This window comes from Oncorhynchus kisutch, linkage group LG11 (genome assembly GCF_002021735.2).
Source record: "Oncorhynchus kisutch isolate 150728-3 linkage group LG11, Okis_V2, whole genome shotgun sequence".
Taxonomy (NCBI): domain Eukaryota; kingdom Metazoa; phylum Chordata; class Actinopteri; order Salmoniformes; family Salmonidae; genus Oncorhynchus; species Oncorhynchus kisutch.
The window spans coordinates 73,263,530-73,275,642 of NC_034184.2; the positions used below are offsets into that span (position 1 = coordinate 73,263,530).

A 12,113-nucleotide genomic window follows, 5' to 3' on the forward strand; every position below is an offset into this window, starting at 1 on the left:
AGGTTATGTCAATATAGGACTCGTTTTACTGTGGATATCGACACTTTTGTACCTGTTTCCTCCAGCATCTTCACAAGGTCCTTTGCTGTTGTTCTGGGATTGATTTGCACTTTTCGCACCAAAGTAGGTTCATCTCTAGGAGACCGAACGCGTCTCCTTCCTGAGCGTTATGATGGCTGCCTGGTCCCATGGTGTTTATACTTGCATACTCTTTTTTTGTACAGATGAACGTGGTCCCTTCAGGCGTTTGGAAATTGCTCCCAAGGATGTACCAGACTTGTGGAGGTCTACAATTTTTTTCTGAGGTCTTTCCCATTTTCCTCTGACCCACTGGAAACAATTTTTGGAAAAATGATGACTCCAACCTAAGTGTATGTAAACTTCCGACTTCAACTGTAGCTGTGAGAGCACAGCCCTGACCACATAGACCCAGGGAAAGTAGTTATCCTCATCCAAACACACACACACACACACTTCAAGCAAAATATCTGACCCATCTATGTTTGCTGTTATTGCACTGCCACCCTGTGTTCAGAGCACCACATGGGGGTTTCTCAACCCTCTCCTCTGCCCCCCCATATGTTTCACATTTTAGTTAACCCAACACTGGCACGCCTGATTCAATTAGTCAAAGGCTTTATGATTAGTTGAATCTTGTTTCCAGTTTAGGGGTAAAACAAAAAGCTGAAATGTCTGGGGGGGGGGGGACCCTGCACCAACGACACCCAAATGTTACATAACATAACCTGAGTCATGAAGGGGCCATGAGCTATGGGAATGATTACAATGATTTTCCTCCCAGGCCTCAGTTACAACACCAACCACTGCATGGTGTCTAGGTTTACAGTATCCGTCATTCTAACTCAATTCAAACCTCTAAAATAATAAATCCCAAACCAGCCTCCAATTGAATTCCAGGGAGTTGCAGGGTGTTCTGGGAGAGATGAGGAGACCCAGCCGAAGGATTGGCATATGGGGCTGAGAGGCAGGAGGGTTGAGGCGTGGAGCTGAGAGGTAGGAGGGTTTGGGCGTGAAGCTGAGAGGCAGGAGGGTTGAGGTGTGGAGCTGAGAGGTAGGAGGGTTGAGGCATGGAGCTGAGAGGCAGGAGGGTTGGGAGTGTGGTGGAGATGAGCGACAGGTGGGTTTGGTCGTGGGGCTGAGAGGCAGGAGGGTTGGAGTGTGGTAGGGCTGAGAGGCAGGAGGGTTGAGGTGTGGTGGGGCTGAGAGGCAGGAGGGTTGAGGTGTGGTGGGGCTGAGAGGCAGGGGGTTGGGAGTGTGGTGGAGCTGAGCGACAGGAGGGTTGAGGTGTGGGACTGAGAGGCAGGAGGGTTGAGGTGTGGTGGGGCTGAGAGGCAGGAGGGTTGAGGTGTGGGGCTGAGAGGCGGGAGGGTTGCGGTGTGGTGGGGCTGAGAGGCAGGAGGGTTGCGGTGTGGTGGGGCTGAGTGGCAGGAGGGTTGAGGTTTGGTGGGGCTGAGTGGCAGGAGGGTTGAGGTTTGGTGGGGCTGAGAGGCAGGAGGGTTGAGGTGTGGTGGGGCTGAGAGGAAGGAGGGTTGAGGTGTGGTGGGGCTGAGAGGCAGGAGGGTTGAGGTGTGGTGGGGCTGAGAGGCAGGAGGGTTGAGGTGTGGTGGGGCTGAGAGGCAGGAGGGTTGAGGTGTGGTGGGGCTGAGAGGCAGGAGGGTTGAGGTGTGGTGGGGCTGAGAAGCTGGAGGGTTGAGGTGTGGTGGGGCTGAGAGGCAGGAGGGTTGAGGTGTGGTGGAGCTGAGAGGCAGGAGGGTTGGGAGTGTGGTGGAGCTGAGAGGTTAGGAGGGTTGGGGCGTGGAGCTGAACAGCAGGAGGGTTTGGTCATGGGGCTGAGAGGCAGGAGGGTTGGGAGTGTGGTGGAGCTGAGCGGCAGGAGGGTTGGGAGTGTGGTGGAGCTGAGCAGCAGGAGGGTTTGGTTGTGGGGCTAAGAGGCAGGAGGGTTTGGTCGTGGGGCTGAGAGGTAGGAGGGTTGAGGTGTGGAGCTGAGAGGCAGGGAGGGTTGAGGTGTGGTGGGGCTGAGAGGCAGGAGGGTTAAGGTGTGGTGGGGCTGAGAGGCAGGAGGGTTAAGGTGTGGTGGGGCTGAGAGGCAGGAGGGTTAAGGTGTGGTGGGGCTGAGAGGCAGGAGGGTTGGAGTGTGATGGGGCTGAGAGGCAGGAGGGTTGAGGTGTGGTGGGGCTGAGAGGCAGGAGGGTTGAGGTGTGGGACTGAGAGGCAGGAGGGTTGAGGTGTGGTGGGGCTGAGAGGCAGGAGGGTTGAGGTGTGGTGGGGCTGAGAGGCAGGAGGGTTGAGGTGTGGGACTGAGAGGCAGGAGGGTTGAGGTGTGGTGGGGCTGAGAGGCAGGAGGGTTGAGGTGTGGTGGGGCTGAGAGGCAGAAGGGTTTAGGTGTGGGTCTGAGAGGCAGGAGGATTGAGAGGGCCTCATCCCCACAGGGGGAGGAGAGTTTTTAGTGTCTATGATGATAGGGGAGAGGGGGGGTGCAGGCCCAGGGCAGGCAGGCATGGAGAATAGATTGGGAGATAGTGAGCATTGATGTCCCAGCAGCAGGACGTTGGTAGAGTGATGTAAATCAGATGTTAAGGAGTGGCTTGGGACCTTACAGCATGGATCCAAGACAAGAAAATAAAAAATGAATGGATCACAATTCCTGTGGTAAAAATGTTATTCACACCCAAAGAGATATCCTAAAACTCTGCCCCCTCCCAGTGAGCGGATATCTGCCTACTCATCAGGAAAGACGACTTGGAGACTCTCTACAAGTATTTCTTCAGTAATAGCCAGTATTGTACACTAATACAGGGATAACATCGATGAACATTTAGGGGTGAAACTACATGACACCAATCTTTAGCGGTACTGGAACACCAAGTCTAGGACCAAAAGGCTCCTTAACAGCTTCTACCCCCAAGACATAAGACTGCTGAACAACTAATCAAATGGCCACCTGGACTATTTACATCGACTCACCCTTTATTTTTACACTGCTGCTACTCGCTGTTTAATATCTATGCATAGTCACTTTACAAATTACCTCAACTAACTTGTACATTGACTCTGTACCGGTAACCCCTGTATAGCCTCGTTATTGTAATGTACATTTCTTGTGTTACTTTTTGATTGATTTGTTTACATTAGTTTATTTTGTAAATATTTTATTAACTCTATTTCTTGAACTGCATTGTGGGTCAAGGGCTTGTATGTAAGCATTTCACGGTAAGGTTCGGCTCATGTGACAAATCAAATTTGATTTAGACTAGAATAACAGCTACCATTAACAGTAACCCTTATGCAAATAAGGCGTTTAGAGCTGGCTGGGGGGATTCAAGCTTTTTGTCAGGCAGGCAGACAGTAAGATCACATTGTCTTGTGTTGTAACACTGGGACATCTCTATAGGGCAAAGAATACAAGGCATTCGACACTGAACTTTAACCCAATTATGCACAGCTTATCTCAAGTCAGGGACAAACACTCAATTTTGGTTCAACCATCTGAACAAACACACCTAACCTCACTGGAGTATGAGGCAGTGATCCACTGGGCACCGATGAGACAAGATGACCATCACAGCACACACACAAAGACAAAGAGCTCTCTCTTCACTTAGGCTTAGAAAACCTCACTTCTCTGCAATATTGAAAAGCGCCATGTCTTTTCCTATATGAATACTATCAAAGCCAACAGTTGAGTGAAAGAAAAACATTTTATTTCATACCCTGTGAAGAAAAAGATGACTTTTCAATACTGGCTCCATGTGCAGTTTTACATCTTAAAATACTGTACAAGCTTTTCAAAAGACCCATGAGAACAAAAGGGAAGAAAATACTTTTCCTCTGGAGAAACACATTCAATAGTCGAGGTAGGCGACATTTAAGAGAGATTTCATAAAAGGAAAAATGAATCACATTGACAATACAATCGTGCAAACGCGGGCAGTGCAACATCCCTGTATTAACTGATTTCATAAGAATCAGGTAGATATTAGTGGTTGTATATTTGAGGTAGATATTAGTGGTTGTATATTTGAGGGAGATATTAGTGGTTGTACATTTGAATTTACAATTTGGTCTTCTGTAAACATTTAATAATTGTGGACACGAAGTTAAGTTTGTACGGATAGGTCATTCTTATCCCTGCATTGCACTTACAATATGTTCGGTGCTGGCTTGATTTGAGTCATAGTCAATAATGGGGATAACGTCTGAGAGGGGGTTCACTCTGCAGGGCATACTGACCAGCAGGCTGGTGAGACGACTGATTGGGTGGACCCAGCACATCAAACACACTCTTATTGGGCGGTACTGACTGGAGCATAGTGTCCAGGTCCATAATGAGGGGAGGGCGCCCGCTGGGTAAGAGGGGCCAGTAGGCATGACCTACAAAATGGCTGGATGTGACAGGAGACCCTCCGTAACCATACAGAGGCATGCCCAGAGGCATCAGAGGGCCTCCGTTAAAACGCATGCTGGGCGGGGCCACAGCATTGGGCGGTGTGTACTTGGCATATGAGGTGGGAAGCTCCCAGGGAGGGGGGCAGCCTCGGCGGGCTGTCTTGTGTGGAGGGGGTCTGCAGTCCTCGTACCCGTCTGATCCCGCCTCGCCCTCGGGCACCTGCTTCCCGCCTTGCGACACGCCCCTCCAGTCCTCATCGGAAGACGAGGCGGGGCTGACGGAACTCGCTGAGGCGCTGCGGGCGGAGGAGGAGTAGCGAGCGCATGGAGGAGGGGAAGGGCGAGAGTGGGGCTCCACCCCCCAGCAGTCCCTGCCCCTGTCGGGTTCTCCTGCTTCGCTGGCCGGCCTCAGGCTGTGGAGGAGGGAGTCAATGGCAAAAGACGAGTCCAGCTTGGGCCGGTACAGGTCCTCCTGAGAGGGGGAGAGCTGTCTGGTGGGCATGGGGGATAGAGCGGTGAAAGAGGGGCCAGGAGGGGGGGTTGTGATGGGTCCTCGGGGTAGAACAATGATTGGTGGTGGGGGGGCCGGGGGCTCCGCATCTGGCTTATGTTGGTGCCCATGCAGGATGTAAGGAGCAAGATCCTGGGCGAAGATGGTCTCATCCTGGCGTGACACAGCAGTGTTCTGCCTCTTGAGGAGCTCCAGCGGCACCCGGCTCACTTCCACGGCCCAGAAGTTCCCCTTCCCCTGGGGCTTCCCAGGATCCTTCAGTACCTACAGGGACCAGGAGTGATAGACAGCGGTGAGATCAAAAGTATAGTACAACCCGAAAACCAGTCAGACAGGATCTCCCCAGTTTCACATCTCATAATTTGCTAGAATGATTTGCTTCATCTAATGTTTCATAAAGCACTGCAGTGGCTTTCGATAGGCTACACAGGTAGTCTAGTGGTTAAGTGCATTGGGCCAGTAACCAAAAGGTCGCTGGTTCGAATGCCCGAGCCAACTAGGTGAAAAATCTGCCAATATGCCATTGAGCAAGGCACTCAACCCTAATTGGTGTTGGACTAGTAACGGGAATGTTGCAAGTTCAAACCCCTGAGCTGACAAGGTACAAATCTGTTGTTCTGCCCCTGAACAGGCAGGTAACCCACTGTTCCTAGGCCGTCATTGAAAATAAGAATTTGTTCATAACTGACTTGCCTAGTTAAATAAACGTCAAATAAAAAAAATCCCATAAGTCGCTCTGGATAAGAGTGTCTGCTAAATGACTAACATGTAAATGTAATATGTATACTTGCTTATAGGTTGTTTGGATTCTAGAATCAAACATATAATTGAGCCCACTGATTGACATAACAATAAAGAAGACACTAAATTAGACACACCTTAACAAAGCAGTCATAGGAAGAGAGGTTGTGTCGTACTGAGTCCCGCCAGCCTTTGTAGTTCCCTTTGAAAAAAGGGAAAAGTGTACTGATCTCCTTTAGAATCTGGGGAGAGACAATAAGAAAGGAGTCAACTTGCATCAATGGGTGTCTGCATTAAACAGTCAAATTAGGAGACTATATTAAAGAGATACTGTATATGATTGAAAACATGATTGCAGTCTTTTCATAGGCCTATAATACAAAAGTAAGATGAACTGTAGGACTGATAGCCTACACAGAGAGCTATCATCGACTATGTTTCTTATCAACTCAACCAACTCCAGCTGATACATCTCAGTGTCTGGTTTCACAGTATGCTGCTATCCTTAACAAAACAAACCCAAAAAAGCATGGCAGTCACTGAAGTGGGCCAAGAGGTTACTAGCTTACTCTGTTTAGCGTCAAATGATTGTACTGTTCTGTCTGTTTAATGCAATCGAACGTCGTATACCTACCCCTACAAAGACCGTTTTTTAAAACTTGCGATAAGACAGAATCCCCGATTAGAACGTTTTAAATAATAAAGTATATCAACTCTCTTTGCTGAAACTTAAATAATACATGAAAATAACAATGATTAACAGACAAAATGTACACAAATAACCATGCGTAATTTGGCCTAAATGTACACAAATAACCATGCGTAATTTGGCCTAAATTGACACAAATAACCTTGCGTAATTTGACCAAAATGTACAATTTATTCTAAACTCTCATGTTCGCACACCAACTCACGTTACCTCAGACAACGTAAGCTTCTTCTCTGAAGAATTTTGGATGACCATGGCAATCATTGCGAGGTAGGAGTAGGGTGGTTTGGGGTAGCGCTGATAGTTTTTTTTCTTTAAATTTTTCGTCTGGTCCCAAGATTCCTCCTTGATCGGCCCATCTTTGTTGAGCTCGGGCGACGGCTGGTAGGATGACCCGGGCGGTCCGTGGTGGTTTGGCAGCATCGCTTTATCCATGGGCGCTGTGGCCCAGCTGAACTGGGCAGGGGCAAGCTTTTCCAGCCGTGGAGGCTGTTGGACTGGCACCTGGGTCGAGTAGGAAGGCCCGTGTTAGGCTGCAGAGCTCCGCGCTGTGGCAATCAGAGGATGGATATGGAAGTCAAGTTGATGGTCGTGGTGGCCTCCCAGGCTAGGAGAGCGCAGGTAGGAGAGCGGGTGGTGCCAGCAGGCTCTGACCCCCCCAGTGCTTTGTCATGCTGATCATCCAGGGGGCTGCACTGTCGGGCAGGAGGGGGAGGGAGGGAGTCGGTTCGTAACCTCTGGCAGACTGTTGGCTCCAGGCCGCCTCTATTTAAAGAGCAAACAATTAACAGCTTCATGTAAATCCCGCTGCGTAATGGAGGAGAGAATGAAGCGCTATCTGCGGGCAGAAGGGGGGGGGGGGGTGTCTGTTGTGTGCGAGAGAGTAAGACAGTAAATCTGTAAATAACCCCTCGGACAACAGGCAATTTACCACAGCATTCCTTTTGGCAAAGGTGCCCCAAAACTTTTACGCAGCAGGTGCGCATGGGAGTGATGAAGACAGCTTGTCTGTCGAAACGTTGGTATTACATTTTTGCATCTGAGCTCCTAGAGTGTGCGGATCCTCTTTTATTTTCAAGTTTCTATTCCGCTAGCCAGCACCTCGTCTTAATAGGTGTGCGTTTCTTTTTCTTCTAGCGCATGGGAGTGAGCCATACAGATTATCCAAATTGTGTTGTGTTGTATATCAGTCCACTTGAATGTTCCTTTTGAATCATTACCCCCCCCCCCCCCTTACACAAGGTATTGGGGGTCATAATGAGAAACCCCCATCTAACTTTCTTAAATGTTGAGACTTGCTTACAGTAAGCACAGATTGTGTAGTGATGTTCCAATGTCACTAGTATATCAGTCGCCAACGTGACCCATATAAAAGAGGTGGGAGACTCCAGAGATTTGAGAATGAAAGTAGAACGTTGGAGTGGGGGGAGGGAACGAGAGTGGCTCACAAGCAGAGAGGGGGAAAAAACGAGGAATTTTGGATGAGGCTTTCATTCAATCAACAATTTATGGCAAGCAATATACATAGCACAGCTAATATACAAACATTGAGGGATTAACACCCTCGGTCCACTAAACAGATACACTGAATGAAGATAGAGATCATGTCAATTCAAAATATTATGCGTACCTCTCATTAATTGTGTTGCTGATTTGTTGTGCCATTGTGACAAATTGTCAACTAGTAGCCCAAAAAGTACTAGATCACATTAGGCTATAGTAACAGCACGGAAAAAATAGGCAGTCCTGTACACCATATTTATTACAAAACAATATATTATTGTAGCCTATTATAAAATATATATTTATTATCTAAATATATGGCTCTGCGTGTAATTATTAAAATATGGCCGATTGCATATTTTGAAAATATATAAAACAGTAGGAAGACTAGCCTAATGGCCACTGGCAGTAGCCTGCTTGTGTCAGTATAATTAAAAAAGATTCAAAAGCAAATTAAAACTTCTGAGAGTACTCAAACGCAGGGACTGTGCAGGAGCGTACCAGTTGGGGTGTAGGCTATTTGCGCACAGTAGGAAGTCCCTTGAGAATATGCAGTGCGAGTCCAAAGTGAAAGAATAGTTTCGGGAATGCATGTCTCTTTTGTGAAAGTTAATGTAGTGCTAATGCCCAAGCCCTTACTTCTCAGCAAGACCGTGAAAACAAGTTGGATTAGCCAGATTTTCATTGGTAGACAGACTGACTCTCTCGTTTCAGGGATGGACTACTATTTAGCGTGCGAGGACATACAATCGACGATTCAACACCATCCATGATCGCCAAGTGGTGGGGATATCATCTCGTTCCGATTTATGCACAGGTTTAATTTAAATATAGGCAATGCAGAAGCTGTTAAAGGCCACATTATGATGAAGGCTATCTAACCAAGTGAAAGTTTCAATGAATTAACTGGGCCCATTGAGACAATTAAGCAGACCAATATGGGGAGAAAATTGCACTTTCTAATAAATACATTTCGAATAAATAAATACATGTATAATATATGAAAGTGTGAAATGAGTTTTAGCCTATTGTGTGTCTTATGTAGCCTAGGCCTGAAGTGTTTTTTTTTATGTCAACCATCATGTCTTCTTTCTTACCGTGTAGAAATCGAAAGTCAAATGTTTCAAATTAGAGTGAAGATGATATGGAAAGGTACAGGAGACCGTTGTGCATTCATGCTGTCCTCACCTGGCTGGCACATGTTCTAATTGCTCCAATGTGATCTCTTGTTTCCAATTGGTTGTAATCTATTATGAATTATGTTTTTGACACGTTTTCCATGACAAACACAATTTTGAGAGTATTATGAAACTAAAATGTCCTTGGTTCATTTGGTATTTATAGAATAATGTGATATAGTTACTAAAGAAGAACTAACATTTTATTCTCCGCTGTTCAGAAACTCGTTAGGACATTTGAGTAGAGACAATGTTCAGGCCAAAATAGATACTTTGGTATTGTGCCCTGATTACTGTTAAAATGAGAAAATGAAGGATAATATGTGTGTCCAAAATGTTACTGCTCTCTAGTAGGCCTAAAAGTCAATAAATGTGCCGTGTTTTTGCAGTTACACTGTGGTGTAATGGCAAGTATGAGGATCTCTACAAAATGACAGAAATTATACAGATATATAGTTTGTCCAAAATACTCAAGTTCACTTCATTGTGTATTTTAAGAGTTCACATCTGCAGTTTTTGTGAGGTTTGCTAACAAACATAGAAACTTAAACTTTGACAAATATATTCAAGTTGCACACTATTCCTTATTCCAAAGACAGGTCGATTTGAATACATGCTGCAATCACTTCCAGGATGTTGAAGAGACAAAAGGGGTTTTGGTTGGATAGTGAAAACGGTGTGCCAATGAATAGAGTAGCCTACAGGATTGGAATGGGGTGTACAGATGTCAGGACTAAAGAGAGCAGGTTTCGTCCTGCTGGGAGAGAGGAGTCTCTGTCTTTGTCCCCCTGAAGCTTTGAAATAAGGGACAAATTCCATGTCTGAATCAACTGCAGACATTTTAAAGGGATTCTCAGTCAGGATGCACAATCCTCTGGTTTGGATAAGACAAAGACAAAGCTTTTGGTGTGAGAGGTAGAAATTGAGGGCATTGCACAGCATGGATGATCCACATGAACAAAAACCATGCAATCCCGATATCCTATTTAAGTGATCTTGAATCAGTACACTTCATGAAATAATTGTCTTCTTTCTTTTCCCGAGCTTCCTATTACTGATCATATCTAAACAATGGTGCCTCAACAAGTACAATAAAATATAATTTCCCCACCGATCACAGAACAATTTAGAAAACACAGGGATTGCATGATTATATAATTCCCAACACATCAGTCATTGAGTGAAATACTACAAGAGAAGCTTCACATCTCCTGTGTCTAGTCCTCTGCAGAATGTTACTCCTTTGTTGACCGTGGAGGTCAGTAGTTCAGCAGATTGTCCCCGCCTGGGACTTTTCCCAGGATTCTCTATCAGTCCAACCTACCTTGAGCAGTCAGTGGACCCTTCACATAAGCAGAATAGGCCTACTACATTTTGATTAAGGCCCTACTATATATCCAATAAGTTTAGGCTCAGGACCTACTACATTTAAAAAAAAGTTTTGATTCAGGTCAAATTTACTAGACCATGTTAACTAAATCTCATTAGATGAACATCAGACGATGTTTTGATTCTTATGCAACTATCTGACAACTATCAACTAAATCACTCCCTTCTCAGTTTCATTATCATGCCCTTGCTATGTTCATTCTCTGATAGATACAACACCCTTCCTTTTTACAGCTGTAAAAGATAACATACTGTACCTACCCCCACATTACCTGCTCACAGACTCTGTCTTACGTCAAGAACATATCTTATCACTGATAGGGTAGGAGACTCTTCATATCACTGTATGGTATGTTTCAGGTTCTTTCCATATGATTTCAATCACTTTCAGGTGATAAAGGAGCTCAAAATGAATCCTTTTTGCATACACCACCCTACCATCACTTTAAAAAGATAAACGTTTTTTAAAATATTTTATTTCTAACCTTTAACATCTTATCTAAAAATGAGTAAACTCTGATTTGTTTCATGTTGCCTAGAAGGCCAGCATCCCGGAGTCACCTCTTCACTGTTGTTGTGCGGGTACTATTTAATGAAGCTGCCAGTTGAGGACTTGTGAGGAGTCTGTTTCTCAAACTAGAGAATCTAACGTACTTGTCCTCTTGCTCAGTTGTGCACTGGTCCTCCCACTCCTCTTTCTATTCTGATTAGAGCCAGTTTGCGCTGTTCTGTGACGGGAGTAGTACACAGCGTTGTACGAGACCTTCAGTTTCTTGGCAATTTCTCACATGGAATAGCCTTCATTTCTCCGAACAAGAATAGACTGATGAGTTTCAGAAGAAAGTTCTTTGTTTCTGGCCATTTTGAGCCTGTAATTGAACCCACAAATGCTGATGCTCCAGATACTCGACTAGTCTAAAGAAGGCCAGTTTTATTGCTTCTTTAAATAGAACAACAGTTTTCAGCTGTGTTAACATAATTGCAAAAGGGTTTTCTAATGATCAATTAGTCTTTTAAAATTATAAACTTGGATTAGCTAACACAATGTGCCATTGGAACACAGGAGTGATGGTTGCTGATAATGGGCCTCTGTACGCCTATGTAGATATTCCATAAAAAAATCAGCCGTTTCCAGCTACAATAGTCATTTACAACATTAACAATGTCTACAATGTCTCAATTTGATGTTATTTTAATTGACAAAAAATGTGCTTTTCTTTCAAAAACAATGACATTTCAAAGTGACCCCAAACTTTTGAACGGTAGTGTATGTTGTAGCTTAGAGACCTTATTTTGCGTCATCAAACGTGTTTGTGTTGTGCCCACCATTGGTGGAAAAACAGCATGCTCTTGAATACAGAGTAGAGTGGGTGTCATGTTTTGGCTGATACATGAACTAAAATGTCAAAGAAAACAAATGTTGACGATCAAATGGTACCACAAAGATGGTTAGAGATCCACACATCAGAGAATGTTGACGTGAGTTGGAATATCCATTGTCTTAAAATAAACTGTAAATATTCCATAGAAAACCTATTGAAATGATAGAAATATAGATATTAGAATAGACATTCCCATTCAAGTTGATATTTGATGGTTGGTGGACTGCTGGCCAATGGTGGAAAAAGTACCCAATTCTCATACTTGAGTAAAAGTAAAGATACCTTAATAGAAA

The 12,113-nt window shown here is 45.1% G+C and overlaps 2 protein-coding genes across 2 annotated transcripts; both read right to left on the reverse strand.

Moving 5' to 3' along the window:
• Window positions 1–868: 868 nt before the first annotated feature.
• On the reverse strand, window positions 869–1,846 carry LOC116376112 (vegetative cell wall protein gp1-like). Its single transcript, XM_031835021.1, has one exon. It carries the CDS (start codon window positions 1,844–1,846, stop codon window positions 869–871), a length of 978 nt encoding a protein of 325 aa, XP_031690881.1.
• A 2,107-nt stretch (window positions 1,847–3,953) lies between these two features.
• LOC109900150 (forkhead box protein H1-like) lies at window positions 3,954–7,062 on the reverse strand. The gene is made up of 3 exons (XM_020495867.2): window positions 6,579–7,062; window positions 5,797–5,901; window positions 3,954–5,182 (listed from the first exon to the last, which is right to left on the reverse strand). The coding sequence occupies exons 1-3, from the start codon at window positions 6,801–6,803 to the stop codon at window positions 4,199–4,201; spliced, it is 1,314 nt and encodes a 437-aa protein (XP_020351456.1). The 5' UTR covers window positions 6,804–7,062; the 3' UTR covers window positions 3,954–4,198.
• Window positions 7,063–12,113: the final 5,051 nt, after the last annotated feature.

Bases quoted from the DNA above. Each gene is read 5' to 3' on its own strand.
- LOC116376112 (XM_031835021.1), bottom strand. From the start codon at position 1,846: ATGACCAAACCCTCCTGCTGTTCAGCTCCACGCCCCAACCCTCCTAAC.
- LOC109900150 (XM_020495867.2), bottom strand. From the start codon at position 6,803: ATGGATAAAGCGATGCTGCCAAACCACCACGGACCGCCCGGGTCATCC. The intron at 5,902-6,578 runs GTAACGTGAGTT...GTCTCTCCCCAG, and splicing joins AGAAGCTTACGTTGTCTGAG to ATTCTAAAGGAGATCAGTAC. The intron at 5,183-5,796 runs GTGTGTCTAATT...TGGTCCCTGTAG, and splicing joins CCTATGACTGCTTTGTTAAG to GTACTGAAGGATCCTGGGAA.